This window comes from Lonchura striata, chromosome 27, assembly GCF_046129695.1.
Source record: "Lonchura striata isolate bLonStr1 chromosome 27, bLonStr1.mat, whole genome shotgun sequence".
Classification (NCBI taxonomy): Eukaryota; Metazoa; Chordata; class Aves; order Passeriformes; family Estrildidae; genus Lonchura; species Lonchura striata.
This window is the reverse complement of record NC_134629.1, coordinates 9,073,678-9,090,543: the sequence shown is the minus strand read 5'-3', so window position 1 is coordinate 9,090,543 and position 16,866 is coordinate 9,073,678. Positions and strand designations below refer to the sequence as shown.

Sequence of the window (16,866 nt, the reverse complement as noted above, 5' to 3'; positions counted from 1 at the left end):
ATTGAGGTACAAAGATCCTGGGGTGCAGGGGATTTGGGGTACGGGGATGTGGGGGTGCAGGGGATGGGGGCACAGGAATGCAGGGGATTGGGGTACGGGGATCTCGGGGTGCCAGGGATGGGGCTACTGGGATGTGGGGGTGCAGGGGATTGGGGCACACGGATCCCGGGGTGCAGGGGATTTGGGGTACAGGGATTCTGGGGTGCAGGGGATTGGGGCACACGGATCCTGGGGTGCAGAGGATTGGGGCACACGGATCCCGGGGTGCAGAGGATTGGGGCACACGGATCCTGGGGTGCAGGGGATTTGGGGTACGGGGATCCCGGGGTGCAGAGGATTGGGGCACACGGATCCTGGGGTGCAGGGGATTTGGGGTACGGGGATCCCGGGGTGCTCAGGGGCTCCGGTGCCGCGGCTGCCGGGGATGCCGGGCTCCGCTCGGTGTCTGCCGGGGATGTTTGGGGCTCTCCGGGCTGGATCCGGGGCCGGGGATGTTTGGGGGTCTCTCCGGGCTGGATCCTGGGGGTCTGCTCGGTGTCTGCCGGGGATGTTTGGGGGTCTCTCCGGGCTGGATCCCGGGGATCCGCTCGGTGTCTGCCGGGGATATTTGGGGGTCTCTCCGGTCTGGATCCGGGGCCGGGGATGCTTGGGGCTCTCTCCGGGCTGGATCCCGGGGATCCGCTCGGTGTCTGCCGGGGATGTTTGGGGGTCTCTCCGGGCTGGATCCCGGGGGTCCGCTCGGTGTCTGCCGGGGATGTTTGGGGGTCTCTCCGGGCTGGATCCGGGGCCGGGGATGTTTGTGGCTCTCTCCGGGACGGATCCGGGGCCGGGGATGTTTGGGGGTCTCCGGGCTGGATCCGGGGCCGGGGATGTTTGGGGCTCTCTCCGGGCTGGATCCGGGGCCGGGGATGTCTGTGGCTCTCTCCGGGCTGGATCCCGGGCTCCGCTCGCCCCCCGCCATCCCCCGCTCCGCCCCGCCGCGCCTCGGGGGCGGGCTGCGGGGCCGGTGGGCGGTGGGAGGCGGGGGGCAGCCCCAAGCCAGGCCCCGGCCGCGGCCGCGGCCCCGGCCCCGGCCCCAGCCCGGCCCCAGCCCCCGCCGCCCGCCCGGGGCCGCCGCGCCGCCCCGCATTGTCCGGGCGGCAGCGCAGGATGCGGCGCCCGGTTCGGCCTCCCGGGCTGCGCTAACGGCCCCGCCGGCATGAGGAGGTGAGTGCGGGCCGGGCCGGGCCGGGCCACCCCGGGGCCACCCCGCGGACACCCCGCGGACACCCCGCGGACACCCCGCGGATGCGGCCCGGCCCGGCCGAGCATCCCCGGCGGCGCCGCGGGCGGAGCATCCCGAGAAGCGGCGAGCTCCGGGCGAAGCTCCGGCGAAACCGAGCGGGACCGCGGAGCCGCCAACGGGGAATTTTGGGGGTGCCTCGGCCCGCGGCCACCCCATTCCTCCTCCTTTTCCCCCCCAAAAAAAAATCTGCGCGTCCCGGGAGGTGCGGGGCGCGGCGGGGGCTGAGCCGGCGCTGGGTTTTAAAGCCGAGCGCGGCTCGGAGGTTGCGCGCATCGCGCTGTCCGTGTGTCCGTCCGTCCGTCCGTGCGGACATCCATCAGCCCTCCCCGGCTCCCCTCCCTCACCCCGGGAACAATGCCGCCTCCGCCGCCGCACGTCAAGCGCACGCCGGAGCGCTCGCCTTCAAAACACTCGCGCCTCTGAGGGGCTTTCAGCGGAATATTTCCCCGAAAATTCCCTTTTTTTTTTTTGGGGTGGTTTCGTTCTTTTTTAATTTTTTTGTTAGAAGCGGGAGTTTTTCACTCCGGGGGGGAATAACATGGGGGTGGGTTTAAAGAAATCGCTTTACGCTGTCGAGAAATCCGCCTGGGTTTGGAGGCGCCATGTGCCGCTTCACGTCGCTCCCGGCACCCCAAAATTGACTCCGGAACCCCAAAATTGACTCCGACATCCCAAAATTGACTCTGGCACCCCAAAATTGACTCCGACACCCCAAAACTGACTCCGACACCCCAAAATTGACTCCGGCATCCCAAAATTGACTCCGGAACCCCAAAATTGACTCAGATGCCCCAAAATTGACTCCGGAACCCCAAAAATGACTCCGGAACCCCAAAATTGACTCTGGCACCCCAAAATTGACATCGGAACCCCAAAATTTACACCGGCACCCCAAAATTTACACCGGTATCCCAAAATTGACTCCGGAACCCCAAAATTTACACCGGCACCCCAAAATTTACACCGGTATCCCAAAATTTACACCGGTATCCCAAAATTGACTCCGGCATCCCAAAATTGACTCTGGCACCCCAAAATTGACTCCAGCACCCCAAAATTTACACCGGTATCCCAAAATTTACACCGGTATCCCAAAATTGACTCCGGCATCCCAAAATTTTCCATCCCCGGCTGCTTTTGGGACAGAATTTCGGGCGCGGAAAGTGAATTTTTGGACAGAATTTGGGGGTTTGACGAGGACGTGGCTCTGATGGCTCCGGCTGGATTTCCTGGTGGGAATTTTGAGGAGGATTTTGGGAATTTGGAGGAGGTTTTTGGGAATTGAGGAAGTTTTTGGGAATTTTGAGGAGGTTTTGGCACATACTGGGCTGTGTTCCCTGCAAAGCTGTGGAAAGGGAATTTTAATTTTTTAAAATATATTTTTTAATTTTTCTTTTATTATTTTCTCTTTTATTTTGATTTTTTTTGTTTATCTTTTGTTTTTCTTTTTTTTTAAATATTTTATTTTTTAATCTTTTATTTTTTTCTCTTTTATTTTATTTCATTATCTTTTCTTTTTATTTAACCTGGTGGATTTTGGGGGTTTTTGGGGGAGCGGCCACCGGCTCTTTCCCAAAATTCCTCTGCAGCAGGGAAGGGAAAAACCTCTGGAATTCCTGGAGAAGGGAAGGGAAAAAAACCTCTGGAATTTCTGGAACAGGGAAGGGAAAAACCTCTGGAATTCCTGGAGCAGGGAAGGGAAAAACCTCTGGAATTCGTGGAGCAGGGAAGGGAAAAAACCTCTGGAATTTCTGGAGAAAGGAAAGGAAAAAAACTCTGGAATTCCTGGAAATAAAAAAGGATTTCAGCCTCTGGAATTCCTGGAGCAGGGAAAGGATTTCAGCTTTTCCATTTGGGAATTCCCAGAGCAGGAAAGGGATTTCAGCCTCTGGAATTCCTGGAGCAGGGAAAGGAAAAAACCTCTGGAATTCCTGGAGCAGGGAAAGTATTTCAGCTTTTCCAGTTGGGAATTCCTGGAAATAAAAAAGGATTTCAGCCTCTGGAATTCCTGGAGCAGGGAAGGGATTTCAGCTTTTTTCCATTTGGGAATTCCTGGAAATAAAAAAGGATTTCAGCCTCTGGAATTCCTGGAGCAGGGAAGGGATTTCAGCTTTTTTCCATTTGGGAATTCCTGGAAATAAAAAAGGATTTCAGCCTCTGGAATTCCTGGAGCAGGGAAAGGATTTCAGCTTTTTTCCAGCTGGGAATTCCTGGTGCAGAGGCAGCCGGGAGTCAGCTCCAGCTCTCCCCAGTGCCAGCAATTCCCAGCTCTGAAAATCGATTGATCCCCTTGCAAATTCTGCCACGCTGATTCCGGGAATTTCGGATTTCCCTTCGGAATTGGCTCACGAGAGAATTCCCTCCTTTTTTCTCCGGACTCCTGAGTGGGATCCTGGATCTTTTCCTGGCCCAGAGGCTGCCCGGGAGCTGGGAGTCAGTGCCAGCAATTCCCAGCTCTGAAAATCGATTGATCCCCTTGCAAATTCTGCCACGGTGGTTCCGGGAATTTTGGATTTCCCTTTGGAATTGGCTCATTGAGGCATTTTCCTCTTTTTTCTCCCGACTCCTGAGTGGGATCCTGGATCTTTTCCTGCCCAGGATGAGCCGGAGTCAGCTCCAGCTCTGAAGTTTCTCTTTGCTGGTTTTCCAGCTGAGGGTCCCCTGGGGTCGTGTCCCAGTTCAGCCAGTCCCGATGTCCCCAAAATCGGCGCTGGGGCAGCCCCGGATCTTTGTGGTGGCGCTGGCACGGAGGATGCCCAGCAGAGGTTTTGCCCCTGAGCTGCCCCTGAGCTGGGCAAGGGCAGAAATGTTCCTTTGGTGCCAGGGGTGCCAACCCTGGAGCAGGATGTTGGGGTGTCCCAGAGCAGGATGTTGGGGTGTCCTCCCCAGACAGGATGTTGGGGTGTCCCAGACAGGATTTTGGGGTGTCCCGGAGCAGGATGTTGGGGTGTCCTCCCCAGACATGATGTTGGGGTGTCCTCCCCAGACATGATGTTGGGGTGTCCCAGACAGGATTTTGGGGTGACCTCCCTGGAGCAGGATTTTGGGATGTTTCTGGAGCAGGATTTTGGGGTGTCCCAGAGCAGGATTTTGGGATGTGTTTCTGGACCAGGATTTTGCACTGTCTTCCCCAGACAGGATTTTGGGATGTTTCTGGACAAGGATTTTGGGATGTTTCTGGAGCAGGATTTTGGAGTGTCCCAGAGCAGGATTTTGGGGTGTCCTCCCCAGACAGGATTTTGGGGTGTCCCTGGAGCAGGATTTTGGGATGTGTTTCTGGACCAGGATTTTGGGGTGACCTCCCTGGAGCAGGATTTTGGGATATTTCTGGAGCAGGATTTTGCACTGTCTTCCCCAGACAGGATTTTGGGATGTTTCTGGACAAGGATTTTGGGGTGTCCCAGAGCAGGATGTTGGGGTGTCCCTGGAGCAGGATTTTGCACTGTCTTCCCCAGACAGGATTTTGGGATGTTTCTGGAGCAGGATTTTGGGGTCACGGGTGGGTTGTGTCACTCCCGGTGTCACGGGTGGGTTGTGACATGCCGGGTGTCACGGGTGGGTTGTGTCACTCTGGGTGTCACGGGTGGGTTGTGTCACCCCTGGGTCACGGGTGGGTTGTGTCACTCTGGGTGTCACGGGTGGGTTTTGTCACGGGTGGGTTGTGTCAATCCTGGTGTCACGGGTGGGTTGTGTCACTCTGGGTTGTGTCACTCTGGGTTGTGTCACTCTGGGTGTCACGGGTGGGTTTTGTCACTCTGGGTGTCACGTGTGGGTTGTGTCACTCCGGATGTCACGTGTGGGTTGTGTCACTCCCGGTGTCATGGGTGGGTTGTGTCACTCTGGGTTGTGTCACTCCCGGTGTCACGGGTGGGTTGTGTCACGTGTGGGTTGTGTCACTCCCGGTGTCACTCTGGGTTGTGTCACTCTGGGTTGTGTCACTCCGGGTGTCACAGGTGGGTTGTGTCACTCTGGGTTGTGTCACTCCCGGTGTCACAGGTGGGTTGTGTCACTCTGGGTTGTGTCACTCCCGGTGTCACGGGTGGGTTGTGTCACTCTGGGTTGTGTCACTCCCGGTGTCACAGGTGGGTTGTGTCACTCTGGGTTGTGTCACTCCCGGTGTCACGTGTGGGTTGTGTCACTCTGGGTTGTGTCACTCCCGGTGTCACGGGTGGGTTGTGTCACTCTGGGTTGTGTCACTCCGGGTGTCACGGGTGGGTTGTGTCACTCTGGGTTGTGTCACTCCCGGTGTCACGGGTGGGTTGTGTCACTCTGGGTGTCACGGGTGGGTTGTGTCACTCTGGGTTGTGTCACTCCGGGTGTCACGGGTGGGTTTCGTGAACACCAGGACGCAGCTCTGAGCTGTGCCGCGGGAAGTCTCGGTTGGATGTCAGGAGAAAGTTCTTTATGGGAGTGATGAAGTTCTGGAATGTTCTGCCCGGGGGTGGTGGCGTCACCGTCCCTGGGCTGTTCCAAAAACCTGGGCGTGGCACTGGGTGCCAGGCCTTGCTTGAGGTGTTGGGCTGGGCTGGACCCGATGACCTCGGAGGTCTCTTCCAGCCCAGAAATTCCCGGAATTCCAAGATTCCATGATTCCGTTTTGGAAAAATCCTCCAAGATCAGCAGAGGAGGAGCCAGCAGCAGCTAAGCTGGCGTGACAGTGGTGAGGTGACCACAGGGATGGGGGTGACCAACCATGGAGATGTGGGTGACCATGGAGCTGTGGGTGACCACGAAGCTATGGATGACCACAGACCCTGGGTGACCATGGAGAACTGTGGGTGACCATGGAGCTGGGGGTGACCACAGACCCTGGGTGACCATGGAGAACTGTGAGTGACCATGGACCCTGGATGACCATGGAGAACTGTGGGTGACCATGGAGCTGGGGGTGACCATGGAGCTGGGGGTGACCACGGAGCTGTGGATGACCATGGACCCTGGATGATCACAGAGCTGTGGATGACCATGGACCCTGGATGACCATGGAGAACCATGGATGACCACGGAGCTGTGGGTGACCATGGACCCTGCATGACCACGGAGCTGTGGGTGACCAGCCATGGAGCTGTGGATGACCATTGATCCTGGACCCATGGACCAAGGTTGCAGGAAGTTCTGGATGACCAGAGAGCTCCAGATGGCCCAAAGCTGTGGATGACCATGGAGAGCTGTGGATGACCATGGGGCTGTGGGTGACCACGGACCCTGGATGACCATGGAGAGCCATGGGTGACCATGAAGTGCGAGAGCCTTTTACACCGGTGTACAAACACGTAGTGAGTGTGTAACCCGCACACAAGGCCCGGGGACAAGCAGGAGAACCTTTTACACCAGCGTGCAAACCCTTAACGAGTGTGTAACCCACACGCAAGGCCCAGGAATGAGCAGGAGAACCTTTTACACCAGCGTGCAAACCCTTAACGAGTGTGTAACCCACACGCAAGGCCCAGGAATGAGCAGGAGAACCTTTTAAACCAGCGTGCAAACCCTTAACGAGTGTGTAACCCACACGCAAGGACCAGGAATGAGCAGGAGAACCTTTTACACCTGGGTGCAAACCCTTAACGAGTGTGTAACCCGCACACAAGGCCCGGGGACGAGCAGGAGAACCTTTTACACTCAGGTACAAATGTGTAACGGGTGTGTAACCCACACACAAGGCTTGGATGAGCAGGAGAACGTTTTACACCCAGGTACAGATGTGTAACGGGTGTGTAACCCACACGCAAAGCTCAGGGATGAGCAGGAGAACGTTTTACACCCAGGTACAGATGTGTAACGGGTGTGTAACCCACACGCAAAGCTCAGGGATGAGCAGGAGAACGTTTTACACCCAGGTACAAGCGTGTAACGGGTGTGTAACCCACACGCGAGGCCCCGCGGCTTTCCCCGCTGGGGCTCCACGCGGAGCCCTTGGACCCCCTCAGCAAAGCCCCACAAAAGGCCGGCTCCGACTCGCCGCTGAATTGATTAACGAGATTTCCATAATTAGGGCGGGCGGGAACAATGGGATTCTCCCTGCCCAGCCCCCCCGGCCGCCTTTGTCTTCTTCTGGGGAGAAGGGGCAGCAGCCGGGTGGGAACGGGCCCGGCCATTTGCTGCCTGGACAGTAATTTTCTCACCCTGCCAAGGGGAGCATTGAACCATCTGTCCCGCTCCGCCGCCCTGGCAACTCCTCCCTCCCCCCCTTCTCTGCGTTTTCCAGCTTTTCCCTGGATTTCCAGGTTTTTTTGGTTTTTTTCCTTCCTTCTCGGAGGGTTTCGAGCTTTCCAAGCTGCGCCCGTGCGTTCGCCCGAGAGGATCTGGGAGTTGGGGTTGGGGATGTTGGTTGTGGTGGGTTTCCAACCACACCTCGTGGAGTTGCCCGCGTTCCTCCAGGAGCTGGAGAAGCGATTCCACACCCCTGGGATTGTTTTTTTGCTGTGTGGGGCTCATCGCTGCTGCTCCCTGCCCCCAAAATCCTGGGAATGCCACTGGGGTTTGCTGGTCGTGCTGGTGGCCAGCCGTGGTCAGACACCTCAGCCACACACCCTGGTGTCCCCAAATCCCCCAGCGCTGGGCACTCGCAGCCTGACAGCTCCAGGGGACAGGAGCAGCAGCATTCGGCGAGGATTTGGGGTGGGATTCCATCCCCACGAGGATTTGGGGTGGGATTCCATCCCCATGAGGATTTGGGGTGGGATTCCATCCCCACGAGGATTTGGGGTGGGATTCCATCCCCGTGAGGATTTGGGGTGGGATTCCATCCCCATGAGGATTTGGGGTGGGATTCCATCCCCGTGAGGATTTGGGGTGGGATTCCATCCCCGTGAGGATTTGGGGTGGGATTCCATCCCCGTGAGGATTTGGGGTGGGATTCCATCCCCATGAGGATGGTGAGGGCCTGGGATGAGGATTTGGGGTGGGACTCCATCCCCGTGAGGATTTGAGTTAGAATTCCATCCCTATGAGGATTTGGGGTGGGATTCCATCCCCACGAGGATCTGGGGTGGGATTCCATCCCCATGAGGATTTGAGTTAGAATTCCATCCCCATGAGGATTTAGGGTGGAATTCCATCCCCATGAGGATTTGGGGTGGGATTTCATCCCCACCAAGATTTGGGGTGGGATTCCATCCCCATGAGGCTGGTGAATGAGGACCTGAGCGAGGATGAACACTCCTGGTGTTATAATTCCTTAAAAAAAATTTATAAATATCAAGGAAAACGCCTTGTTCACACCACAAATCCTCATTCTCATTCCTGGCAGAACCACCCAAATGCTCCTTTTCCCCTTTGGAGCTCTGGGGCACCTCCAGGAGGATCCCCTGTGCCTTTATCCACCGGGAGCACTTGGACAACGCCGGAAAATTCAGGAGGAGGAGGAGGAGGAGGAGGAGGAGAGATCAACCCACAGGGGGGCTGAATCCTCCAGTGGAAGCTCGATAGCCAAAGTGGAAGCACAAGTGCCCCGTAAATCAATTAAAGCATTAAATAATCTGATTGTGCAGAGCTGCGGGCAGCGAGGCAGCGGGGCAGGAGGTCCCCCCCCGACACTCCCCGAAATTATTGTCGTCGCTGCTAACGAAGGGATGGGAGCACGGCCAGGCTAGGGAGGATTTATTGCCCAGATAAACCTCGGGAGGTTTTAAAGGAGCGAGCGGTCGGTTGTAGCCACAGGTTTTGCATTTCGAAGCAATATGAAACTTTCTGGCTCGGCCAATAGATGCTGCAAGGTTTATTTTGGTTTTTTCTGTCACTTTTACTTATTTCTGCTCCAGTGAGGGTGCTTTTAGGCTAAGAGTCTGAAGTCTAATAGGCTTCTGTCTCTCGTGGTTTGTTTTTATTATAATTTTTTTATATGCACATTTGTTTTTATTATAACCTCTAAACTCTTATTTTAGAATAAACTTAGTTTCTTCTATACCACCACACCCCTACATTAAAAACATTTCACTATCTTATTAATAATTTCTCACTTACTTAAGGCATATTCTTACAAGAAATGTAGAAACATTATCAGAAACACAAGGTTATGATTTTTCTGCCTAATTGTACAATTGATTTTTCTGCTTAGTGGTGCAATTCTGCCAATTGTATTTTTATCAATCCGAACCTCTCTTCAAGGCTGCAAATCAAAACCTTCCGTGTCCGTGGGAGTTTTTGGTTGAAAATCAATCAAACCCTCCTGTGTCTGTGGAAAATTTTTTTTTTGAAAATCAATCAAAGCCTTCTGTGTCCGTGGAAGTTTTTGGTTTGAAAATTGATCAAATCCTTCCGTGTTTGTGGAAGTTTTGGTTTGAAAATCGACCAAACCCTCCCGTGTCTGTGGAAGTTTTTGGTTTGAAAATTGACCAAACCCTTCTGTGTCCGTGGAAGTTTTTGGTTTGAAAATCAATCAAACTCTTCCTTGTTTGTGGAAGTTTTTGGTTTGAAAATCGACCAAACCCTTCCGTGTCCGTGGAAGTTTTTGGTTTGAAAATCAATCAAACTCTTCCTTGTTTGTGGAAGTTTTTGTTTGAAAATTGACCAAACCCTTCCGTGTCCGTGGAAGTTTTTGGTTTGAAAATCAATCAAACTCTTCGATGTCTGTGGAAGTTTTTGGTTTGAAAATCAATCAAACTCTTCGTTGTCTGTGGAAGTTTTTGGTTTGAAAATCGACCAAACCCTTCCGTGTCCGTGGAAGTTTTTGGTTTTTTGGTTTTTCCCATTCTCACACCCCGAGGCGCTGCACGTGGGGCTGGGAGGGGACAGTGGGGTGGGGACAGGGGACACTGCCACCACCCTCAGGAACCCATGGAGCAGGAGGCAGAGACACCAACCTCAGCAGGAGGTGGCCAAGGGGGTTTTAGGGTGGAAGAATTCCTCGGCAGGAAGGAATTCCAACGCGGGAAGCGTTGGCTTGGACGTCAGGGACGCGTCGGTGCCACCACGCTCTGGTGCGGGTGACGAGGACTGCTCAAAGCCTGGGAGATGCTGGAGGTCCTTGCTGACCTCGGTGGTCCTGTGGTCACCCAGAGCCCGGGGGTGCGGTGGGCCCAGCGCCGGGCAGCACGGCGGGATGCGGGGACGCCGCGTGCGCCGCTGCCGTGGCGCTGCTCTCACCCGCGCTCTCCCGTCCCCGCAGGTCTGTCGAAGATGCACTGGTCACCAGATCATGCCCAGTCCCTGAACCAGTGGCCGGAGCAGCACCTGGACGTCTCGTCCACCACCTCCTCGCCGGCCCACAAGTCCGAGCTGTACCCCAGCACCCGCCAGCGCTTCAACTACGCCTGGGCCAACGACGACATCTCGGCGCTGACGGCCTCCAACCTCCTCAAGAGGTACGCCGAGAAGTACTCGGGGGTGCTGGACGCGCCCTACGAGCGCCCGCCGCTCGGCGCCTACGGCGATGGCGCCTTCGGCCCCGTTAACGGGCAGAAGGACGGCGAGCCCTGGCCGGGGGCGCACGGCTCCGACGGCTCCTACGCCCTGACCCCCATCCACGACGGCCTGGCGGGCGCCAAGGGCGTGGTGCCGCCCGCCGCCGGCGGGGCCGTCGGGCTGGGCGGCTCCGCGGCGGCGGCGGCCAACCTCGGCGACGCCGCCTACGCCGGGGGCTCCTGCGGGGCGGCGGCCGGCGGCTCCGGGGCGCTGGGGGCGTCTCAGGAGTACCCCTCCGGTTACGCCGGCACCTACCTGCCCTCGGGCTACTGCGCCCAGCCGGCGGCGGCGCTGCCCCCTCCGCACCCTGCCGGCCTCCACGGCTCCGGGCTCCTGCAGCCCCCGCACGCCTCGCCCGCCCTGGTGCCGGGCTACGGCTCCTCGGGCGCCGTGTACAACTACGCCGCCGGCGGCTACCCGCCCCAGCCGGGCTACGGGGGCATCCACCCGCCGCACCCCTCCGCCTCCTACCTGCCCTCGGGCATCGCCGCGCCCACCCCCATCCCGGCCCCGCCGCCCTGCGCCCGCCCGCCGGGGGTGCCCGGGTACGGCTACCAGGGCGCCGGGCTGGGCGCCCTGGCCGTGCCGCCCCTGGGCACCGAGGCGGCGGGCGCGCTGAAGAGGAAGGCATTCGACGGCGGCGGGGAGGACGACGGCGAGGGCAGGTACAGGAAATACGGCTACGAGCAGCCCAAGTCCCCCTACGCCCTGTCGGACAACGGCGAGTGCCGGGGCAACGGCTTCGGCAGCAGCGGCGAGTCGCCCCAGGTGGCCTTCAAAGCCGGCAAGCGGGCGGCGGGCGCCGGCGGCGCCGAGGAGCCCGGCGGCAAGTACGGCGGGCAGCAGATGAAGGGGATGGCGTCGCCGGCCTACGGCGCCAGGGACGCTGCCCTGCGGCCGGCGGAGCCCTTCGAGAAGTTCAGCCCCCCCGTCGCCAACGGGGAGCGGGCGGCCGAGCCGGGAGCCCCCTTCCCGCTGCGGCCGCCCCCCAAAGCTCTGGAGGAGCGGCCCAAGAGCGTCGACCCGCTGCTGCTGGAGCTGGTCAACGCCAAGGTGGTGGAGCGCGGCCCGCCGGTGCAGTGGGCGGACGTGGCCGGGCAGGCGTCGGTGAAGGCGGCCATCGAGGAGGAGCTGCTGTGGCCCATCCTGCGGCCTGGCTCCTACGGCGGCGCCGGGCACCCGCCGCGGACCCTGCTGCTCTTCGGGCCCCGTGGCACCGGGAAGACGCTGCTGAGCCGCTGCATCTCCACCCAGCTGGGCTCCACCCTGCTGCGCCTCAGCGGCGCCGCGCTGCTGTCCACCTGGAAGGCCGAAGCCGAGAAGATCCTCCAGACCGTGTTCTTGGTGGCCAACTGCCGGCAGCCCTCCGTGGTGCTCATCACCGAGGCCGAATCCTTGCTGGCGGCGCGGGCGGGCGAGGACGGCGGCCAGGCGAGCGGCCTCAAATCCCAGCTGCTCTCCTACCTGGACGACGTGGCCGCCTCGTCGGAGCGCGGCGTGGTGGTCATCGGCACCACGGCGCGGCCCGGCAGCATGGACGAGGCGTCGCGCCGCCGCTTCGGCACGCGGCTCTACGTGGCACCGCCGGACGGCGAGGCGCGGCGCCACATCCTGCGCCGGGCCCTGGCGCAGCAGAGCTGCCGCCTGAGCGAGCGCGAGCTGGCGGCCCTGGCGCAGCGCACCGAGAGCTTCTCCGGCGCCGAGCTGCTGCGCCTCTGCCAGCACGCCGGGGTCGCCGCGCGCCGCGCGCCGCCGGGACCCCCCGGGCCCTACCAGGAGCTGGAGAAGGCGTTCTGCAAGGTGCGCCCCGCCGTGTCCCAGAAGGAGCTGGACTTGTTCCTGGAGTGGGATAAGATGTACGGCACCAGGCACTGAGGGCGGTCGCACCCCGAGGCCGTGGGGGGACAGACCCCAGAGTTGCAGGGATGGACCCCGAGGCCATGGGGGACAGACCCCAAAACTGTGGGGACAAACCCCAAAGTTGCAGGGATGGACCCCGAGGCCATGGGGGACAGACCCCAAAACTGTGGGGACAAACCCCAAAGTTGCAGGGATGGACCCCGAGGCCATGGGGGACAGACCCCAAAACTGTGGGGAGAAACCCCAAAGTTGCAGGGATGGACCCCGAGGCCATGGGGGACAGACCCCAAAACTGTGGGGAGAAACCCCAAAGTTGCAGGGATGGACCCCGAGGCCATGGGGGACAGACCCCAAAACTGTGGGGACAAACCCCAAAGTTGCAGGGATGGACCCCGAGGCCATGGGGGACAGACCCCAAAACTGTGGGGACAAACCCCAAAGTTGCAGGGATGGACCCCGAGGCCATGGGGACAAACCCCAAAGATGAGAACAGACCCCAGAGCTGTGGGGACAAACCCCAAGGCTGAGGATGAACCCCAAGGCTGAGGATGAACCCCAAGGCTGAGGATGAACCCCAAGGCTGAGGATGAACCCCAAGGCTGAGGACAGACCCTGAGGCTGTGGGGACAGACCCCAAAGCTCTGGGGACCGACCCCAAGGCTGAGGACAGACCCCAAGGTTGCAGGGATGGACCCCAAAGCTGTAAGGACGGACCCCAAGGCTGTGGGGACAAACTCCAAGGCCACGGGGATGGACCCCAAAGTTGCAGGGATGGACCCCAAAGCTCCAGGTATGGACCCCAAAGCTGCAGGGATGGTCCCCAAGGCCATGGGGACAAATCCCACACCTGCAGGGATGGACCCCAAGGTTGCAGGGACAGACCCCAAAGCTGTGAGGACAGACCCCAAAGATGAGGACAAACCCCAAAGCTGCAGGGACGGCCCCAAACCTGTGGGGACAGACCCAAAGGCTGAGGACAAACCCCAGGGCCATAGGGACAGACCCCAAGGCCACAAGGACAAATCCCAAACCTTCAGAGATGGACCCCAAAGCTGCAGGGAAGGACCCCAAGGCCATGGGGACAGACCCCAAAGATGAGGACAAACCCCAAGGCCATGGGGACAAACCCCAAAGCCGCAGGGCCGGACCCCAGAGCTCCAGGTACGAACCCCAAGGCCATGGATAGACCCCAAAGCTTCAGGGATGGACCCCAAAGCTTCAGGGATGGACCCCAAAGATGAGGACAAACCCCAAGGCCATGGGGACAGACCCCAAAGCTACGGGGGCAGATGTGGGACGTGCACTGGGGTCCGTGGGGGCTCTGCCTCTCTCGGGGTGGCCGGATCCTCCCTCAGCTCCTCCTCCTCTCCTCTCCTCTCCTCTCCTCTCCTCTCCTCTCCTCTCCTCTCCTCTCCTCTCCTCTCCTCGGGGCGTTTCCCCACCACGCTCCTCCCGGCGCTCGGGATGAACGAATTTATTGTTCCTGCCCCTCCGGGCCCGGAGCGGCGGCGCTGGCGGCGTTTTGGAGGTGCTCCGGAATGTTCTGGGAAGTTCAGAGAAGGTCTGAGATGTTCTGAAATGTTCTGGGATGTTCAGAGAAGTTCTGAGATGTTCTGGGATGTTCAGGGACATTCCAGGACATTCAGGGATGTTCCAGAATGTTCCAGGACATCCAGGGACATTCCAGAATGTTCTGGGGCTTGCTGGGACATTCCAGGGATATTCCAGAGTGTTCCAGGACATTCAGGGATGTTCCAAAATGTTCTGGGAGGTTCAGGGACATTCCAGGACATTCAGGGATGTTCCAGAATGTTCCGGGACATCCAGGGACATTCCAGAATGTTCTGGGCCTTTTTGGGACATTCCAGAATGTTCCAGAAGGTCCAGGGGACATTCCGGAACATCCCAGGACATTCAGGGATGTTCCAGAATGTTCTGGGAAGTTCAGGGACATTCCAGAACGTTCGGGGACATTCAGGGACGTTCTGGGACATTCCAGAACGTTCCAGGACATTCAGGGACATTCCAGGACGTTCTGGGACATTCCAGGACGTTCCAGGACGTTCAGGGGACATTCCAGAACGTTCTGGGACATTCCAGGACGTTCAGGGGACATTCCAGAACGTTCCAGGACATTCAGGGACATTCCAGGACGTTCTGGGACATTCCAGGACGTTCCAGGACGTTCAGGGACATTCCAGAACGTTCCAGCACATTCAGGGACATTCCAGAACGTTCTGGGACATTCCAGGACCTTCCAGGACCTTCCGGAACCTTCCGGGACCTTCCCGCCGTCGGGATCCGCGCCAGGGCCCAATTCCGGAGCTCCCCAGAGCTTTATGGTGGATTTATAATTTTTGTTTTTTAATTGTTTGATTTTATTATTGCCAACAGGAATACCTCGGGCGTCTTCGGAGCCCCTTCGCGCCTCGGTCAGGGAAAGGGGGGGGAGAGACCCAAAATTGGGGAATTTCACCCCAAAAAGAAGGAAAACGCCCCCCAAACCCCGCGGGTTTGGGAGGAAAATGCTGTAGATTGTCGAATATCCTAGACTCGGGTTTTTCTTTTTGTGGGATTTTTTTGTGTCCGTTCGTTTTTCTTTTTTAACTACTCAGGAAAACAAGAATTACCTCAAAAAAAAAAAAACTGAAGAATGTTTTTTTTTTTTTGTTTAAAAACGCTTTTTATCTTCTCAGAAAATTAAAAAAAAAAGATTTTTTAAAAGAGTTTTTCCGACCTGGGACAAAGCTGCCTCCTGCGTTTGCTTGCAAAGGGGGTGAAGGAAGGAAGAAAGAAAAGAAAAATAAAAATTAAACTTGAAGCTGTAACAAAGATGAAATTTGAATGTATTTCAGGTGCTTTCCACGTATATTATGCCATAATTTTATTTGAATTTTTTTTTGTTTTCTCAACACCGTTTCTCGTAGCGTTTGGTGGAGTTACGTGTCTTCAACGGGAGCTGTCGCTGGCACCACTTTTTTGAGCAAATCGGGCAAATTCCTCCCTCGAAAAAATAAAATAAAAATAAAAAATAAGAATAAAAAAAAAAAAATTGAAAATAAAAACAAAAATAGAAAATAAAAATAAAAATTGAAAATAAAAATAAAAAAACAAAAATAAAAATAAAAATTGAAAATAAAAATAAAGATAAAAATAAAAATTGAAAATAAAAATAAAAAGGCAGCGGGGTTTTTAAATTTTAATTTTTATTATTTTTAATGCTCTAAAGCCCCCCCGAACCTCAGGGTCTGCGCGTGCAGAGAGAAAAAATCCCTCAGGGGGTTCCCCCCGAGGTGTCCGGCAGGTTTTTCCCAAATTTTCCCAATTTTTCCCTATTTTTCCAATTTTTCCCATTTTTTCCCAATTTTCCACCAATTTTTCCCAATTTTCCCAAAATTTTCCAAAATTTTCCCAATTTTCCCAATTTTTCCAATTCCCCCATTTTTTCCCAATTTTCCCCAATTTGCCCCAAAATGTCCCAATTTTTTCTCCAATTTTCTCCAAATTTTCCCAATCTTTCCAAATTTTTTCCAATTTTCCCCTATTTTTCCCAAATTTTCCCAGAATTTCCCAATTTTTCCAATTTCCCCCAGTTTTTCCCAATATTTCCCATTTCTTCCCAATTTTCCCAAATTTCCCCCTTTTTTTTTCCCAATTTTTTCCCAATTTCTCCCAAATTTACCCATTTTTTGGCCAAATTTTTCCCAATTTTTTCCCAATTTTTCCCAATTTCCCCCCATTTCCCCCACTTTCCTTTCTCATCCAGGGCATTACCCCTTTGCCCTCCACCTCCAAAAAGTGGTGCCGCCTTCCCGAAGCCTTTTCTTATTAATTATTATTAATTATTATTATTATTCCCCTCTTTGTACCTCTGTGTAACCATTTCTACCTCATTCTTTGCGAGGGATTGTACACGGAATATTTAATTCACGTCGGAGCTCCAGGGCTGGCATGGTCTACCTCAAGAAATGCTGTATTTTAAAAAAAAAAGGAAAAAAAAATACAAAATAGGAAAAAAAATAGAATATTTCACAGTATTAAAGAGAATTCCTGAAAAAAATTCCTGTCCTTGGGGTGCTGCGGGAATTTTTGGGGGGATTTTTGGGAATTCAGGGGGGTTTGGGGAGGGTGGGAATGGGGTGGGAAGGTGGGTGGGATGGGTGACCTCAAAAATCAGGAACATTTCTTTATTAAAAAAGAAAAAAAAATACACAAAAAATCGAATATTTCACATTATTAAAGAGAATTCCTGTCCTTGGGGGCTGTAGGAAATTCTGGGGGGATTTTTGGGAATTCAGGGGGGTTTGGGGAAGGGTGGG

At 56.1% G+C, this 16,866-nt stretch overlaps 1 protein-coding gene across 1 annotated transcript; it reads left to right on the top strand.

The window, feature by feature from the left end:
* Positions 1-1,105: 1,105 nt before the first annotated feature.
* On the top strand, positions 1,106-12,594 carry FIGNL2 (fidgetin like 2). Its single transcript, XM_021545201.2, has 2 exons — positions 1,106-1,206; positions 10,392-12,594. The coding sequence occupies exon 2, from the start codon at positions 10,403-10,405 to the stop codon at positions 12,560-12,562; it is 2,160 nt and encodes a 719-aa protein (XP_021400876.2). The 5' UTR covers positions 1,106-1,206; positions 10,392-10,402; the 3' UTR covers positions 12,563-12,594.
* Positions 12,595-16,866: the final 4,272 nt, after the last annotated feature.

Coding starts and splice junctions, on each gene's coding strand:
- FIGNL2 (XM_021545201.2), top strand. CDS start 10,403: ATGCACTGGTCACCAGATCATGCCCAGTCCCTGAACCAGTGGCCGGAG.